Raw genomic sequence first — 19,225 nt, 5'->3', positions numbered from 1 at the left:
ATCAAGACGCCCACGACAAAGCTGTCATCAGTTGCTACTGCATGTAAGTGATTTATTTATGTAATTAAGTCTGTAGCTCAGCTCACTCATTTGCACTAACAATTATCCTCACTATATTCTTTATGTACGCTATATATTAATTATGCAGAATGAAGAAGCTCGAATGCAAAAGAGGCAAGCTCCACGAGCTGGGGTTCATTGACCCAGACACAGTTCATGAAGTTACGGTTCGACAACACCCCAAGGACACATAGGACAACATGCTAAGGTTTTTAGTGAAGCAAGCAAACAAAGAGGATATATTCTTTCCCTACAACTTCAAGTTAGTGTTATATATAACATACATTATGCTTGTGCAGCTTCCACTTTATTCTCGTAATCATTGAGCTATGCTTGTGCAGATTTCACTTTATTCTCCTAATCATTGATCTTCACAAAGGAGTCGTAAATGTCATGGATTCGAAACGTAAAGAACATGCGGAATGGGCGGACATGGCTGCCATCCTCCAGAGGTAATTTCAATCAATTTCGTATTGGCATCTTCATCTGTTCTAATTCGACGATATCATCAACTAATCAATAACTCATTTACTCATTTTTTTGCCGGGCAGGGCTTGGAAACGGTTCATCAATACTGTTCCGGGTAAATGGAAACCAGAGCTTACATTTAAAGATTACCCTGTAAGTAGTACTATATATAGCTATGTCCGTGAAAATCTATGATATTTTCTTTCAATACGATGCTTGATTATTAGTTTGATCGAACTATTTTTCCGTAAAGTGTATGAGGCAGGAACCCCGGAATAACTTATGTGGATACTACGGCTGCAACTTCATTCGTGACATGGCCTGTGCCACGGATGCGGATGAAGCTATACTCCACACTCGTGTACGATAACAAATTTTCACAATTAATCTTAGTACCATCAATTGTATTGAGTTCCATTCATATATATATATATATATATATATATATATATATATATATATATATATATATATATATATATATATATATATATATATATATATATATATATAGATATATATACGCCTGCGGGACACTCTCATAACGGAGGATCGCATACGAGCAATTTAAGAGGAAATCGCGGGATTCTTTCTTACCGAGGTCATTGCCGCAACTGGAGAGCACTATCGGAAGGTCGTAGATATTGAGCAACTTCGTAAAGGCAAATAGATTTAGTAAAGAGATCCGGCTTTATATTGTAAATATGCATGTATTACGTGTACTGTTGACGATGTCTATATATTCACGACGATATTTTGTGGTTTCTTGAATGATATATGCATTGCTGAAACTCTGCCGCGACAGAGAAACGTCCAGTTTCTCTGCCGCGGCAGATCAACGCTGCTCCACCCTAAACCTGTGCCGCGGCAGAGAAATAGCAATTTTCTACCGCGGCAGAGAACCTCCAGGCCCGGTTCGTACCACGAACCGGGACCAAAGGCCCTCCACCGCGAGCGCCCTGGCCGCACCAGGTGGCGACGCCTTTGGACCCGGTGCAACTTTGAACCGGGACTAAAGGGGGGACACTTTAGTCCCGCCATGTTGGTCCCGGTTTGCAAACCCGGACTGAAGGCCCAAACAAACTGGGCCTGTTGTCCCGTTTTCCACTAGTGCGTATGTAACATGATATGGCATGATATTCTCACCCTATTTGAATTGTGGTAAGGATATGGAACTGCGATTTGTGCAACCAAACAGTTGATTCGTGTTTTCGTGCGTGCTAGTTGGGCCGAAAGCAGACAACCAAATAATGGGGCCTTGCTTCCCTACCCGGTGCAAAAGTGATCAGCCTAGGCGACCAAACAACTGGCCGGTGGCATGTCTGAAATGCGCAGGGAGCCTATTTTCCCTGACGCCGTGGTGCAAGAATCTGGTCTAGGCAACCAAACGCGCCCTAGGACAAGTTGGCAATTGTACGTAGATGCATCAGGAGTATCTCCCAGTAGCAAGCTTAATCTGATAAAGCTAGCTATGTCTTCCCGTTGAGATAAGCAGAGCTAGATCTTCATCCAGATCTGTGCATGACCTACTGTAGTCCGCGTGTGAGAGCGTCTACAGAAGTTAGTGGCCGTGAGGCTAGCTAGCCAAGCTCAAAGATGTCTCTTTCCATGGCTGCTTTTAGGCTACAGGAGAGTCAGTCTCTGCCTGCTTCCCTCTGGCGTCCCGAAACGTGTGCCCCAATAACGGCATTGAGACCAGAGGCAAATTCCACTTTGGAGGCAAAAGGATTCGCCTCCCCCATTTCACTGTCTCCGAATAAAACCACCAACCAGTGCGCCAGTGCAAGTTTTGGAAAATAACAAGTTCTTTTAAAGAAGAAAATATCTGCCCAAACACTCACGTTCACGGGAAGCCACAGGGAGAGCAGCGTTGGCACTTGCTGCAGATCGGTAAAATCAGTTGACAAGATCATAGAAAATGGGACAGTCCATGAAGCAGCAACTTGTGATGGATTTGCCCAAGATACACACACATTAACATGGTGGAGAAGATGCACACATACACACGAAGAGTTGCAGCACACGCACGTAGTGCTTTTTCTATATTCCACTCCACTATCTGATCCTATACTCACACATGACCAGCTCCAAGATACACATTACCCGGCCAACACGCACACTCACTACAGGAATCGGCGGGTACGCCGACGGCCGGCTGCCCTCGGCGTAGCCATGCCTTGCCCTCGGCGTAGGCTACGCCGACGGCAGCCCTCGGCGTACGTCGTCGGCGTCTGGGTCCCTCGGCACAGACGTGTCCACCGTCGGCGTAGGCATGGCCGTCGGCGTACACCACCTACGCCGAGGACCATGCTCACCGTCGGCGTACGCACCGTCGGCGTACGCTCGCCGGCGTGCCGTCGCCGTTAACGGCGCGATGCCATACGCCGAGGGCATCCCCCTCGGCATAGAGAGCCACCAGAGGCGACGTGGCGCAGCGTGGCGGGCCGTAGCCAGGAGCTACGCCGAGGGCAACCCCCTCGGCATATGCATGGCCCATGCAGGCCACGTGGAGCGACGAGGTGCGGCCAGGTGAGGTGGCCTATGCCGACGGCAATGCCCTCGGCATAGGCTCGACCATATGGTCATGCCAGGGCCCTATGCCGACGGCATTGCCCTCGGCGTATGCCCTACCATTTGGGTTTTTCGATTTAAATTGGGTTCCAATTCATCTAAATTCAGTTCAGCAGGTCCAATACATCCAAATACATCCAAATTCATCCAAATTCACCATAATTCACATAAATAGCATGAAATCCACATAGTAGCATCCAAATACATCCAAAATCACCATAATTCACATAAATAGCATGAAATCCACATAGTAGCATACATGGTGCATGTAATAGCATACAAGAGGAGAGTGCCATGTCATCCAATACATAGTAGTAGGTAGCACATGATGGCAAGCAAGAAGCCCGGTGCCGACTAGCGGAGGAAGGACCCGGGCGGGGTGTGTCCGCCCACATCGTTGGCGAAACGAGCAGCCCGGGGTTGCGCTCCGGTAGAAGCTGCAGAAGAACCACCTGGAGAAGGACCGGTAGCACGCCCAGGAGAAGTCGACGGAGAGGCACCGGGAGTAGTCCCAGGAGTAGTCGACGGAGAGGCACCAGCAGAACGCCCAGGAGACCGACCACCTTCATGAACCGGTGTGACCTCGCGCCCACCCGGCGATGCCTGGTTCCCGGACCATCCCGTTCCCTACGTGTTCCCTACATGTTAGCAACTTGCGAGGCAAAGGAAAGTGGTAACTACCGGTTTGGCAAAGAACTTACCTCCGGTGTGGATCCGTAGTAAGTCGCAGCGAAAGCTGCCTTCGATGGCATGATAGGCATGTCCCCCGCCACGGTAACTCGAGCCGGTGGCGGTGTACCAGTAGACATAGAGATCATCATTTCCTGCAAGATAGGTTACAAGTTAGGCTTTGCAGAAATAAAGCATCAAACTGAGACTTGTCATCTACTTGCGCGAGAAGAAAGATTCAGACTTACTGATATATACGTCATATAGGCCGTATTCTGCCTATTCCACTGGGCAGCGGCCTGCTGATACGCTTCATTGCAGGCTTCGAAGGCCGCCTCGAAGTCAGGCTACAATTTCAGAAACAATGAATCTCGTAAACACTTAGCCATGTAGGAAGGAAAACCGGAAAGAGGATGAAAATGAGGAAACTTACATCGTAGGCGGGTGGACGAGCAGGCCGTGGACGAGGCTGGGGGCTGTCGGCGGTGAGGGTATGCTTGAGGCGCGTGTAGCTCGTGGAGTGGGTAGGCTTGACCGCCTTATTCAGCCAAGGGAAACGGCCATGCGGACGCCCGTGCCCCGACAGGACCAACGACTCCTCGTCGACCGGAATGCTCAAGGGGTCATCCACCTCGGGGTGACGAGACTTGACCATGTCGCAGTAGTCCTCCTTGGCGGCCTTGGCATTGCCGTAGTACTGTGGCTGAGGCAATGCGGGATTGGGCTTCTGCTTCGTCCGCATCATGTCATATATCTGGGCATCATGAAGCACCACCCCAGGTGGTGCCTCGGCCACCGCATCGCGAAAAGAAAAGTTAAGCGTACCACAAATGAGACATGGCGGGAAATGAATGAAGGTCGTTCCATGTATATACATACCTTTTTCCCCTTGAAGCGGGTGTAGTCGCGGTTTCCCGCGCAGTGTGTGCCACCGGTGCCTCGGTTCTCCATGTTACGCCTCGACACGGCTGCAAACTCCTCGTCCTGCCTGAGCCACCTCGCCCTAATCAGCTCCTCCCATGCCTCCCTATGCTGCTCGGCCCACTCGGGACAAACCTGAAAACGCAATACTCAGCTCAAGATAATTCAATGAAAACTTAGCAGCAATGTAGAATCTCATTGACATTTTACTCACCGACATGTACTCCTCAATGGTCATTGCCCATTCCTCCGTAGGCTCGTTACCAACATAGTACTCCTTCTTGACCCTCTTACCCTTGTTAGCCCAGAAGGCACTAGCGCTGGTGAACTTTTGGTTGTACCACTGCTGCGGTGTCAACCTCTCGCAAGCGCCACGCAAAGTGAGACGCGCCTGCGTGTCATGCTCCGGGTCCACACGATAGAAGCACTTCAATCATGCATAAATCAGTTGTGAAAGTCATGAGTTAGCACATTAGGGTCATCAACTATGAACGGTGCTCGAGAAATATATGCCTTACCCAGAACTTGGTGGTCACAGCCTCAGCAGCTGTCGCGAAGCCTACGGCAGGGGCATCCTCATAGTCCGCCCAAGTAGTGGCTAGCTTCGTCGGGCCACCGGGGACCGTGCTAAGGGGAGTGTATCTGCCGGGCCAGAACTTCTTAATCAGAGCCCCAAGCAAGCTGTTAGGCATGCGGGGGGGCTTGGCATCCCATGTCCAGTTGCTGCAAATAAATCACACATTAGTACACATGCCAAATTGTTTATTATGCCCAAGATGAAAATACATGTTCGAAATTTCTGAAGTAGTACACTTACTCATCGCTCGAAGGAATGATAAGGGCCTTATCATCATGGGTCTTCGGCTCCTTCCTCGCATCGGGGACTCTAGCTTCTCCACGAAGCTTCAAGGGCTTCGACGCACCTTCACCCTCCATGACCTCCAACTCAGCCCTAGAGTCCGACTCGTGTGTAGACTCCGTCTCCATCTCCACCTCCCCACTAGACGGACCCTCAAGGTACAACTCAGGAGCCACGTCGCCAGAAGCGGAGGGTGGCTCGTCAAAGTCCATGTGTACCCCGCCGCCACCTCGTCCTCCACCTCATCCTCCTCGTCCTCGACCTCCACCTCGTCCTCCTCGTCCTCGTCCTCCATCGGTACCATCGGCGTAACGCGGATTTTGCACCGGGGCTCGATCACTCCGTCTAGGCACTCTAGGAATATTCCTCTTCACCTGCGCCAGCGTCTTAAGCAAGCTCTCGGAGTCTGCCTTGCCGCTGCTCATATTGTTCAGTCACCTGCATTGAGAAGAATAAAACAGTTAAGCACAAAGACATATTATATGAAGATACTAAGAATAAAAGGCACAATGCAATTAAGAAGCATGTTGACATAATAAAATGAAGATACTAAGAATAAAAGGCACAATGCAATTAAGAAGCATGTTGACATAATAAAATGAAGATACTAAGAATAAAAGGCACAATGCAATTAAGAAGCATGTTGACAAATAAATACTAAGAATAAAAGACCCTCACCAGCCATCATCGCTCTCACGCTCACTCTCATACTCCATCTCTTTCTCTTTCTCTTTCTCTGGCCCACTATCACTATCACTATCTTGTGAGTACAAAGTTGAAGGGTCGACGGGTGGAGGCTCATCATAATTGTCATTCGCCTCAAGTAACTTCTCGAGCATAGATATGTCCTTTAGATCCACCACTAACTCACCACGAGTTTCTGCATCGTTCCCGAGGTCCTCTTGAACAAACGGTTCTAAAATATATTCCCCGAAGTCCTGTTCCTCTTGATAGAAAATCCCCTCGTATGTCACGGGGTCAATGTTGTTGTAATCATCCTCGTGAGGGAATCGGTAGGTTCCCATTTGGCGATACCTGGAAGACGACTTCCCAACCCTTGAGTTCCGCTTCGGCATGGGTAGGGCAAATAATAAACTTGCTTGGCTTGGTGAGCCACAATAAAGACATCGGCTCCGCTATAGGTGGTTGAAGGCTTAACTTCAACTAACCCAATGGACTTATCACTTCTCTGTCCACCTATTGGGTCGAACCAATGACACTTGAACACGACGATATTGAGTTGCACGTTCGTACGATTGAATGTCAACTCGTATACACTTTGTAACCTTCCGTAGTAATCAAAGTTGTTGGCTCCTTTGGTGAAGACCCCAGTATTTATCGTTTTGGGATTCGCCCGGCCCTTCTGGTGCGTCTCTGTGTGGAAGCGAAACCCATTCACATCATACTTCTCATACTTGGTCACCTCACGGCTACAACCTTGGGAAACACATTTCAACTCATCTATCATATCAACGTTTCTCTCACGGCCCTACAAGAACATTTCAAATTTGTTGTGTGCATTAGTTACGTGTAATAAGAGGGACAAGTCACATGTTGCAATGTAAGAGGAAAGGTTAGAAATTACTTTTTCCATGAACCATGTCACAAAGTTTTTATTAATTCCGGGAGCACCGTCTTTCAGTAGAGTGTCCATCTCCGAGGTTTCGGGCAATTCATCATACGGCCACATTTCATCCGTGAATTCGCTGAAAGGAGAAAATAAGCATTAGACCGAGACGAGGTTACTAGCTGCAAAGTAATTTGTTCACCATTTTACCTTACGAATGGGATCACTTCCTCCATGTTCATAAGCACATATAGCATTATACAATCCTTCTCTTCGTTCTCCAATTTATATTTTGTTCCTTTACCAGCCTTGCCACCGGGGAATTGGAATAGTTTTAGCTTGGGGTCATTCTCGGGCACGTCGACATTGTAACGAGTGACCAGGTTATGCTGAGTGGGAACATCATCGGGATAGTACGTTGTCGCGGCATCTGCCATCTCCCGAAGGCATATTGCCTCAGCTATGCATGCTTCAATCTTGGCCTTGTTTCCAGTTATCTTTCGAATATACTTAAACTCTCTCTCAATACAGAACTGCCAACGAAACTGCACCGGACCACCCAAGAGTGCCTCGTTGGCGAGGTGCACAATGAGATGTGCCATCGGAGTAAAGAAGCCTGGCGGAAATATCATCTCCAAATTGCATAGCAACTCCGGCACTGTATGTTGTAGCTTTGCAATAACCTCGGGACATATCTGCTTAGCACAGAGCGTGCGCAAGAAATGGCTCAACTGCGCAAGCACTCGCCAGACTTTCTCGGGGATATACCCTCGAAGCATCACCGGCATGAGCCGCTGAATCCATATATGATAGTCGTGACTCTTGAGCCCGGTGACTTTTCCCGTCGAAAGATTAACTCCCTTACTCATATTCGAGCAATAACCATCCGGGAACATCACGACGTATTTGAGCCACCTGAATGCCTCCTTCTTTTGGATGGAATCAAGGCAGAAGTTGGCATGCGGCTTGAACCAATTCTTTTGACGGCCAATAGGACGCTTCATGTGTAATTTTTCCCTATCACAGAGGATCTCAATATCGACTCTAGCCTTGACATTATCCTTTGACTTCCCGGGAATGTTCAGGCATGTGTGAAAGACGGACTCCGCGACATTCTTTACAGTGTGCATCACATCGATGTTATGGGGAAGTTCGAGGTCCTTGTAATACTCGAGCTTCGTTAAAGCCACCTCGTGAGTCCAGTTGTGCGTTACACCATATCCCTCAAATTGATGGCCGGTTAGGCGTCGCTATAGGCACGAGAGCACGTAGCTCGGCTTCAACAAGTGTACCATCAAATTTCGGCATATCTTTTTTTTCATGCACAACTTTGCCCTTCTTGAAGTTCTTTTTGTCTTCTCTAAACGGATGCCTCCTTTTGAGGAACTGTCGATTCGTGTCAAACGCAACATACTTGCGACCCTTCTGTAGCCAAAGGAACTCAAGCCGATGCCTGCACACTGGGCATGGCCACTTACCAGCTGTACACCATCCACATGTTAGGGCGTACCCGGGCATGTCATGCATGGTATACTGCAACCAAACTCTCATGCAGAAGTTTGTCTTCGATGCTCGGTCGTACGTCAATGTCCCGTGGTGCCAAGAGTGGTTCAAATCTTCCACAATCGGCTGCATGTGGACACTCAAATTCTTCCCCGGGTAATGAGGGCCTGGAATGATCAGCGACAGAAACATGGTCTTCCTCGTCATTAGGACTCCGGGAGGGAGATTGAGCGGAATAACAAACACGGGCCAGCAACTGTAATTGGCATTGGACATACCATATGGATTGAAGCCATCTGTTGCTATCGCAATTCTGACATTCCGAGCCTCGGCTGCCTTAAGGCGGTGTTTTGTATCGAAGTTCTTCCATGCCGTACCATCGGATGGATGTCCCATCTTCAACTTCTTGTTTTCGTCCACGAATCTCTTCCCATACTTGTGCCACGTCATCTGTTTGGCTGTCTCCTCATGCATGTAAAGCCGCTGGATTCTTTTTATGAATGGGAGATATCGAAGAATCGACTTTGCGGTGCTTGACTGCCTCACCTGACCATCCTTTCCCGTTACCTCTTCATACCTAGACTGCTTACAGATGGGACAGTACTTGTCCTCCGCATACTGTCTCCAAAATAGAACGCAGCCTTTCGGACAACAGTCTATCCTTTGATAATCCATGTTGAGGTCCTTCATAATTCTCCTCGTCGCGTGCAGGCTTTGAGGCAGACAATGATCTTTGGGCAACATGTTACCAGTTGTTTTCAGACTTGCTTCAAAGCCCTCACGGGTGGTGTTGTACCGGGTCTTGTCGGCTAGACATTGGGAGATGGCATCGAGCTGAGAAATCGCGGTGCCCTCGTACAGAGGCCTCTTAGCCGCGGCAATCATATCATAGAAGGCCTTCGCGGTTGGCTCTGGTTCCTCCGGTTCTGGCGGCGCCTCCGGTTCTGGCGGCGAATCCGGGACATCGGCATGGACGAGATCATCTAGAAAGTCTCTAATTCCATCGTACGCATTGCCATTGAGCCGCTGCCGCATCACCTCACCTCTGTCACGTTCGCGCTCATCAAAGTCGATTTCCGTGACGTACCCATGCATATACCCATATTGCAGAAGGTGTCTATACATTTCATCCTTCCCACGACGTTGACGCTTCACGCAGCGAACACAGGGGCAAAGTGCCCGAACCAGCCCCTTTGTACCACGCGCTAACTCATTCACTAGAAAATGGGTCTTCCTTGTCCACTCATCTGTTTTCTCAGTCGCACTAACACACTCATTGTACATCCATCCATTATCAGCCATCCTCTGCTTTATTGGGAGCCAAACCACAGACATAGCATTTATATCAAATAGGAAATTAAATGCATCATATTTTTATTTATTTTACCGGGCGAAACGCATGCATCAACCTACATCTCTACTAGGTGGGCTCCTAGCAGCCGCCGGATCCGTAGTTGGCTACGTTCTCCGTGCTCTACCCCGGTCCAAGTCAGAATTTCGGCAGCACCTCCCCGCTGCTCTCCCGATACACGTCTCGGCAAAAAGCCGAGAGGATGTGCATCCGGAGAACAACGGGGAGGCGCCGCCGAAATCCTGACTCGGACCGGAGTAGAACATGGAAAACGTAGACAACTACGCATCCGCCGACTGTCCCGTAAATGCCGCAAGCGTTACGGTTCAAAATATGCGGACCACTAATGCATATTTATCCGCGTAACGCTCGCGGACGGGAAGTGACACCTAGGTTACGCAACTGGACTTGGAAAATGAATCTAGTGACATAAGAAAATGCGGAGAAGGGGAGGCGATGTTTTAGCTCACCCTCGGTGACCGGAGAGAATCACGGACACGGCGGTCACGACGGAGCGGTCACGAGGTCGGCGGTCACGACGGCACCTATTTCCATTCATTAAAAAACAAATTATTTCACATTTCACATTTCCTATTTGTATTTCTATTTCACATTTTCTATTTCACATTTTCACATTTTCTATTTTCACCTTTCACAAACATTTCACAAATCACATTTCCTATTTGTATTTCTATTTCACATTTTCTATTTCACATTTTCACATTTTCTATTTTCACCTTTCACAAACATTTCACATTTCACATTTCACAAACTATTTTCATTCTATTTGTATTTCTAAATAGCATACAATACTACAAATAAAAGTTAAAAAAATGAAAAAAAAAACTTACCATAGGTGAGGCTGGGGCGGGGAGGGGGAGGCAGGGGCGGGGGGGAGGCCGGAGGCGGCGCGAGGCGGCGGCGGAGGAAGGGGTGGCGCGTGCAGGGGCGGCGGCGGCGCGAGCACGGGCGGCGGCGCGAGCAGGGGCGGCGGCGCGAGCAGGGGCGGCGGCGGGGAGGCAGAGGTCGGCGGTGGGGAGGCAGAGACCGTGGGGAGGAGGGCGGCCGGGGAGGGGAGGGGCAGCGGGCGGCCGGCGGCGGGGCGGCCGGCGACGGGGAGGGGCGGGCGGCGCAGAGGCTGGCGGCGCGGGCGGCGCAGAGGCTGGTGGCGGCGGGCGGGGATCGTGGCGGCGGGCAGGGGGAGGAGATGGGCGCGGGCGGGTTGGAGATGAGGCAGAGATGGTCCGGCTCGACCAGGCCGTGCCCTAACCGGTCCGGCGCGCCCCCCCTATGCCGAGGGCCGGCTATACGCCGAGGGTGGCCCTCGGCATAGACCTTTTTTTTCCCTTTTACTTCCTATTTAATCTCAATTATAGGTATAAAATTATTTTCTAAATTTTTTTCCTTTTGTTTTTTCCTTTTACTTCCTATTTGTTTTAATCTTCTACATTCCCAAGCTATGCTCATAAATATTTTTACCATATCTTAACTTAATATTCCCCCCGGTAGACGAAACCCTAATCCGGGAGCCCCGCAGATCTACCCCTTTGACCGGCCTCCGATAACAGTTGAACTATGGACTGTTCTCTTACTTTGTGTTGTGTTAGTTCATCGGAACATGTAGTACCAATAATTACCCTATCTTACATCACTATTCCCTCCGGTAGACAAAACCCTAATCCGGTAGCCCCGTAGATCTACCCCTTTGACCGACCTCCGATGACAGCTGACCAATGGACTTTTCTCTTCCTTTGTGTTGTGTTAGGTCATAGGTACATGTGGAAACAAGGATCATCCCATATGATCCCAAGTTTCTCTCCGGTTCAACTCCGAGGGAGTTCCCCCCTATACATGCAGAATCTGCCTAAGTGTAGGAACCCCCTGTCCGAGAAGCCGGACACACCTGGGGGGTAGCCTTGGATATAGAACCATCTCAAATCACTTTTGTGCATTCCATGTGGACACACACAAGTTTTGGGGCCATTCCCTAGATCCGATGCTCAATTTCCGACGAAACCCTAGTTCTGTTGACCGCGCGGTCTACCCCTTTGACTGCATCCCATCGGGGGTCCCCCGGTGGGCATATGCCTCCATTTGAGCTTGGTTAGGTCATAGGTACATGTGGAAACAAGGATCATCACATATGATCTCAAGTTTCTCTCCGGTTCACCTCCGAGGGAGTTCCCCCCTATACATGCAGAATCTGCCTAAGTGTAGTAACCCCTGTCCGAGAAGCCGGACACACCTGGGGGGGTAGCCTTGGATATAAAACCATCTCAAATCACTTTTGTGCATTCCATGTGGACACACACAAGTTTTGGGGCCATTCCCTACATCTGATGCTCGATTTCCGACGAAACCCTAGTTCTGTTGACCGCGCGGTCTACCCCTTTGACTGCATCCCATCGGGGCTCCCCCGGTGGGCATATGCCTCCATTTGATCTTGGTTAGTTCATAGGTACATTTGGAAACAAGGATCATCACATATGATCTCAAGTTTCTCTCCGGTTCACCTCCGAGGGAGTTCCCCCCTATACATGCAGAATCTGCCTAAGTGTAGGAACCCCCTGTCCGAGAAGCCGGACACACCTGGGGGGTAGCCTTGGATATAGAACCATCTCAAATCACTTTTGTGCATTCCATGTGGACACACACAAGTTTTGGGGCCATTCCCTAGATCCGATGCTCGATTTCCGATGAAACCCTAGTTCTGTTGACCGCGCGGTCTACCCCTTTGACTGCACCCCATCGGGCTCCCCGGTGGGCATATGCCTCCATTTGAGCTTGGTTAGGTCATAGGTACATGTGGAAACAAGGATCATCCCATATGATCTCAAGTTTCTCTCCGGTTCAACTCCGAGGAGTTCCCCCTATACATGCGAATCTGCCTAAGTGTAGGAACCCCCTGTCCGAGAAGCCGGAAACACCTGGGGGGGTAGCCTTGGATATAAAACCATCTCAAATCACTTTTGTGCATTCCATGTGGACACACACAAGTTTTGGGGCCATTCCCTAGATCCGATGCTCGATTTCCGATGAAACCCTAGTTCTGTTGACCGCGCGGTCTACCCCTTTGACTGCATCCCATCGGGGCTCCCCCGGTGGGCACATGCCTCCATTTGAGCTTGGTTAGGTCATAGGTACATGTGGAAACAAGGATCATCCCATATGATCTCAAGTTTCTCTCCGGTTCAATTCCGAGGGAGTTCCCCCCTATACATGCAGAATCTGCCTAAGTGTAGGAACCCCCTGTCCGAGAAGCCGGAAACACCTGGGGGGGTAGCCTTGGATATAAAACCATCTCAAATCACTTTTGTGCATTCCATGTGGACACACACAAGTTTTGGGGCCATTCCCTAGATCCGATGCTCGATTTCCGACGAAACCCTAGTTACGTTGACCGCGCGGTCTACCCCTTTGATCGCATCCCATCGGGGTCCCCGGTGGGCATATGCCTCCATTTGAGCTTGGTTAGGTCATAGGTACATGTGGAAACAAGGATCATCACATATGATCTCAAGTTTCTCTCCGGTTCACCTCCGAGGGAGTTCCCCCTATACATGCGAGACCGCCTAAGTGTAGTAACCCCCTGTCCAAGAAGCCGGACACACCTGGGGGGTAGCCTTCGATATAAAACCATCTCAAATCACTTTTGTGCATTCCATGTGGACACACACAAGTTTTGGGGCCATTCCCTACATCTGATGCTCGATTTCCGACGAAACCCTAGTTCTGTTGACCGCGCGGTCTACCCCTTTGACTGCATCCCATCGGGGCTCCCCCGGTGGGCATATGCCTCCATTTGAGCTTGGTTAGGTCATAGGTACATTTGGAAACAAGGATCATCACATATGATCTCAAGTTTCTCTCCGGTTCACCTCCGAGGGAGTTCCCCCCTATACATGCAGACCGCCTAAGTGTAGGAACCCCCTGTCCGAGAAGCCGGACACACTTGGGGGGGTAGCCTTGGATATAAAACCATCTCAAATCACTTTTGTGCATTCCATGTGGACACACACAAGTTTTGGGGCCATTCCCTAGATCCGATGCTCGATTTCCGATGAAACCCTAGTTCTCTTGACCGCGCGGTCTACCCCTTTGATCGCATCCCATCGGGGCTCCCCGGTGGGCATATGCCTCCATTTGAGCTTGGTTAGGTCATAGGTACATGTGGAAACAAGGATCATCCCATATGATCTCAAGTTTCTCTCCGGTTCAACTCCGAGGAGTTCCCCCTATACATGCAGAATCCGCCTAAGTGTAGGAACCCCCGTCCGAGAAGCCGGAAACACCCGGGGGTAGCCTTGGATATAAAACCATCTCAAATCACTTTTGTGCATTCCATGTGGACACACACAAGTTTTGGGGCCATTCCCTAGATCCGATGCTCGATTTCCGATGAAACCCTAGTTACGTTGACCGCGCGGTCTACCCCTTTGATCGCATCCCATCGGGGCTCCCCGGTGGGCATATGCCTCCATTTGAGCTTGGTTAGGTCATAGGTACATGTGGAAACAAGGATCATCCCATATGATCTCAAGTTTCTCTCCGGTTCAACTCCGAGGAGTTCCCCCTATACATGCAGACCGCCTAAGTGTAGGAACCCCCGTCCGAGAAGCCGGAAACACCTGGGGGGTAGCCTTGGATATAAAACCATCTCAAATCACTTTTGTGCATTCCATGTGGACACACACAAGTTTTGGGGCCATTCCCTAGATCCGATGCTCGATTTCCGATGAAACCCTAGTTCTGTTGACCGCGCGGTCTACCCCTTTGACTGCATCCCATCGGGGCTCCCCGGTGGGCATATGCCTACATTAGAGCTTGGATAGGTCATAGGTACATGTGGAAACAAGGATCATCCCCTATGATCTCAAGTTTCTCTCCGGTTCAACTCCGAGGAGTTCCCCCTATACATGCAGAATACGCCAAAGTGTAGGAACCCCCGTCCGAGAAGCCTGAAACACAGGGGGTAGCCTTGGATATAAAACCATCTGAAATCAGTTTTGTGCATTCCATGTGGACACACACAAGTTTTGGGGCCATTCCCTAGATCCGATGCTCGATTTCCGAGGAAACCCTAGTTACGTTGACCGCGCGGTCTACCCTTTGATCGCATCCCATCGGGGTCCCCGGTGGGCATATGCCTCCATTTGAGCTTGGTTAGGTCATAGGTACATGTGGAAACAAGGATCATCACATATGATCTCAAGTTTCTCTCCGGTTCACCTCAGGGAGTTCCCCCTATACATACGAGACCGCCTAAGTGTAGTAACCCCCTGTCCGAGAAGCCGGACACACCTGGGGGGTAGCCTTCGATATAAAACCATCTCAAATCACTTTTGTGCATTCCATTTGGACACACACAAGTTTTGGGGCCATTCCCTACATCTGATGCTCGATTTCTGACGAAACCCTAGTTCTGTTGACCGCGCGGTCTACCCCTTTGACTGCATCCCATCGGGGCTCCCCCGGTGGGCATATGCCTCCATTTGAGCTTGGTTAGGTCATAGGTACATTTGGAAACAAGGATCATCACATATGATCTCAAGTTTCTCTCCGGTTCACCTCCGAGGGAGTTCCCCCCTATACATGCAGAATCTGCCTAAGTGTAGGAACCCCCTGTCCGAGAAGCCGGACACACCTGGGGGGTAGCCTTGGATATAGAACCATCTCAAATCACTTTTGTGCATTCCATGTGGACACACACAAGTTTTGGGGCCATTCCCTAGATCCGATGCTCGATTTCCGATGAAACCCTAGTTCTGTTGACCGCGCGGTCTACCCCTTTGACTGCATCCCATCGGGGCTCCCCCGGTGGGCATATGCCTCCATTTGAGCTTGGTTAGGTCATAGGTACATGTGGAAACAAGGATCATCCCATATGATCTCAAGTTTCTCTCCGGTTCAACTCCGAGGGAGTTCCCCCCTATACATGCAGAAACTTCCTAAGTGTAGGAACCCCCTGTCCGAGAAGCCGGAAACACCTGGGGGGGTAGCCTTGGATATAAAACCATCTCAAATCACTTTTGTGCATTCCATGTGGACACACACAAGTTTTGGGGCCATTCCCTAGATCCGATGCTCGATTTCCGATGAAACCCTAGTTACGTTGACCGCGCGGTCTACCCCTTTGACTGCATCCCATCGGGGCTCCCCCGGTGGGCATATGCCTCCATTTGAGCTTGGTTAGGTCATAGGTACATGTGGAAACAAGGATCATCCCATATGATCTCAAGTTTCTCTCCGGTTCAACTCCGAGGGAGTTCCCCCCTATACATGCAGAATCTGCCTAAGTGTAGGAACCCCCTGTCCGAGAAGCCGGAAACACCTGGGGGGGTAGCCTTGGATATAAAACCATCTCAAATCACTTTTGTGCATTCCATGTGGACACACACAAGTTTTGGGGCCATTCCCTAGATCCGATGCTCGATTTCCGACGAAACCCTAGTTCTGTTGACCGCGCGGTCTACCCCTTTGACTGCATCCCATCGGGGGTCCCCCGGTGGGCATATGCCTGCATTTGAGCTTGGTTAGGTCATAGGTACATGTGGAAACAAGGATCATCACATATGATCTCAAGTTTCTCTCCGGTTCACCTCCGAGGGAGTTCCCCCCTATACATGCAGACCGCCTAAGTGTAGTAACCCCTGTCCGAGAAGCCGACACACTGGGGGTAGCCTTGGATATAAAACCATCTCAAATCACTTTTGTGCATTCCATGTGGACACGCACAAGTTTTGGGGCCATTCCCTACATCTGATGCTCGATTTCCGACGAAACCCTAGTTCTGTTGACCGCGCGGTCTACCCCTTTGACTGCATCCCATCGGGGCTCCCCCGGTGGGCATATGCCTCCATTTGAGCTTGGTTAGGTCATAGGTACATTTGGAAACAAGGATCATCACATATGATCTCAAGTTTCTCTCCGGTTCACCTCCGAGGGAGTTCCCCCCTATACATGCAGAATCTGCCTAAGTGTAGGAACCCCCTGTCCGAGAAGCCGGACACACCTGGGGGGGTAGCCTTGGATATAGAACCATCTCAAATCACTTTTGTGCATTCCATGTGGACACACACAAGTTTTGGGGCCATTCCCTAGATCCGATGCTCGATTTCCGATGAAACCCTAGTTCTGTTGACCGCGCGGTCTACCCCTTTGACTGCATCCCATCGGGGCTCCCCCGGTGGGCATATGCCTCCATTTGAGCTTGGTTAGGTCATAGGTACATGTTGAAACAAGGATCATCCCATATGATCTCAAGTTTCTCTCCGGTTCAACTCCGAGGGAGTTCCCCCCTATACATGCAGAATCTGCCTAAGTGTAGGAACCCCCTGTCCGAGAAGCCTGAAACACCTGGGGGGGTAGCCTTGGATATAAAACCATCTCAAATCACTTTTGTGCATTCCATGTGGACACACACAAGTTTTGGGGCCATTCCCTACATCCGATGCTCGATTTCCGACGAAACCCTAGTTCTGTTGACCGCGTGGTCTACCCCTTTGACTGCATCCCATCGGGGGTCCCCCGGTGGGCATATGCCTCCATTTGAGCTTGGTTAGGTCATAGGTACATGTGGAAACAAGGATCATCACATATGATCTCAAGTTTCTCTCCGGTTCACCTCCGAGGGAGTTCCCCCCTATACATGCAGAATCTGCCTAAGTGTAGGAACCCCCTGTCCGAGAAGCCGGAAACACCTGGGGGGTTAGCCTTGGATATAAAACCATCTCAAATCACTTTTGTGCATTCCATGTGGACACACACAAGTTTTGGGGCCATTCCCTACATCTGATGCTCGATTTTCGACGAAACCCTAGTTCTGTTGACCGCGCGGTCTACCCCTTTGACTGCATCCCATCGGGGCTCCCCGGTGGGCATATGCCTCCATTTGAGCTTGGTTAGGTCATAGGTACATGTGGAAACAAGGATCATCCCATATGATCTCAAGTTTCTCTCCGGTTCAACTCCGAGGGAGTTCCCCCCTATACATGCAGAATCTGCCTAAGTGTAGGAACCCCCTGTCCGAGAAGCCGGAAACACCTGGGGGGGTAGCCTTGGATATAAAACCATCTCAAATCACTTTTGTGCATTCCATGTGGACACACACAAGTTTTGGGGCCATTCCCTACATCCGATGCTCGATTTCCGACGAAACCCTAGTTCTGTTGACCGCGCGGTCTACCCCTTTGACTGCATCCCATCGGGGGTCCCCCGGTGGGCATATGCCTCCATTTGAGCTTTGTTAGGTCATAGGTACATTTGGAAACAAGGATCATCACATATGATCTCAAGTTTCTCTCCGGTTCACCTCCGAGGGAGTTCCCCCCTATACATGCAGAATCTGCCTAAGTGTAGGAACCCCCTGTCCGAGAAGCCGGACACACCTGGGGGGTAGCCTTGGATATAGAACCATCTCAAATCACTTTTGTGCATTCCATGTGGACACACAAAAGTTTTGGGGCCATTCCCTACATCTGATGCTCGATTTCCGACGAAACCCTAGTTCTGTTGACCGCGCGGTCTACCCCTTTGACTGCATCCCATCGGGGCTCCCCCGGTGGGCATATGCCTCCATTTGAGCTTGGTTAGGTCATAGGTACATGTGGAAACAAGGATCATCCCATATGATCTCAAGTTTCTCTCCGGTTCAACTCCGAGGGAGTTCCCCCCTATACATGCAGAATCTGCCTAAGTGTAGGAACCCCCTGTCCGATAAGCCGGAAACACCTGGGGGGGTAGCCTTGGATATAAAACCATCTCAAATCACTTTTGTGCATTCCATGTGGACACACACAAGTTTTGGGGCCATTCCCTACATCCGATGCTCGATTTCCGACGAAACCCTAGTTCTGTTGACCGCGCGGTCTACCCCTTTGACTGCATCCCATCGGGGGTCCCCCGGTGGGCATATGCCTCCATTTGAGCTTGGTTAGGTCATAGGTACATGTGGAAACAAGGATCATCACATATGATCTCAAGTTTCTCTCCGGTTCACCTCCGAGGGAGTTCCCCCCTATACATGCAGAATCTGCCTAAGTGTAGTAACCCCCTGTCCGAGAAGCCGGACACACCTGGGGGGGTAGCCTTGGATATAAAACTATCTCAAATCACTTTTGTGCATTCCATGTGGACACACACAAGTTTTGGGGCCATTCCCTCCGCCCTGCTACTTCTCTCCCGCCCTTTTTTCCCGCTCACCCTTTCCCGCTGCTTCTCCCCCGCCCTTTTTTCCCGCCATGATTTCCCGCCAAGT

At 50.1% G+C, this 19,225-nt stretch overlaps 1 protein-coding gene and 1 long non-coding RNA gene across 2 annotated transcripts; both read right to left on the bottom strand.

Annotated features, from left to right (window-relative positions):
• Window positions 1-2,371: 2,371 nt before the first annotated feature.
• LOC139839024 (uncharacterized) lies at window positions 2,372-5,625 on the bottom strand. The gene is made up of 6 exons (XM_071829068.1): window positions 5,507-5,625; window positions 5,208-5,412; window positions 4,904-5,116; window positions 4,594-4,824; window positions 2,859-3,067; window positions 2,372-2,408 (listed from the first exon to the last, which is right to left on the bottom strand). The coding sequence occupies exons 1-6, from the start codon at window positions 5,623-5,625 to the stop codon at window positions 2,372-2,374; spliced, it is 1,014 nt and encodes a 337-aa protein (XP_071685169.1).
• A 1,009-nt stretch (window positions 5,626-6,634) lies between these two features.
• LOC139830869 (uncharacterized) lies at window positions 6,635-7,472 on the bottom strand. The gene is made up of 3 exons (XR_011744375.1): window positions 7,326-7,472; window positions 7,134-7,254; window positions 6,635-7,037 (listed from the first exon to the last, which is right to left on the bottom strand). It is a non-coding gene; the product is annotated as an uncharacterized lncRNA (long non-coding RNA).
• Window positions 7,473-19,225: the final 11,753 nt, after the last annotated feature.

Source organism: Lolium perenne, chromosome 4, assembly GCF_019359855.2.
Source record: "Lolium perenne isolate Kyuss_39 chromosome 4, Kyuss_2.0, whole genome shotgun sequence".
NCBI classification, from domain to species: Eukaryota; Viridiplantae; Streptophyta; class Magnoliopsida; order Poales; family Poaceae; genus Lolium; species Lolium perenne.
Note: the sequence above shows the minus strand (reverse complement) of the source record. Positions and strands in the feature narration are given on the sequence as shown.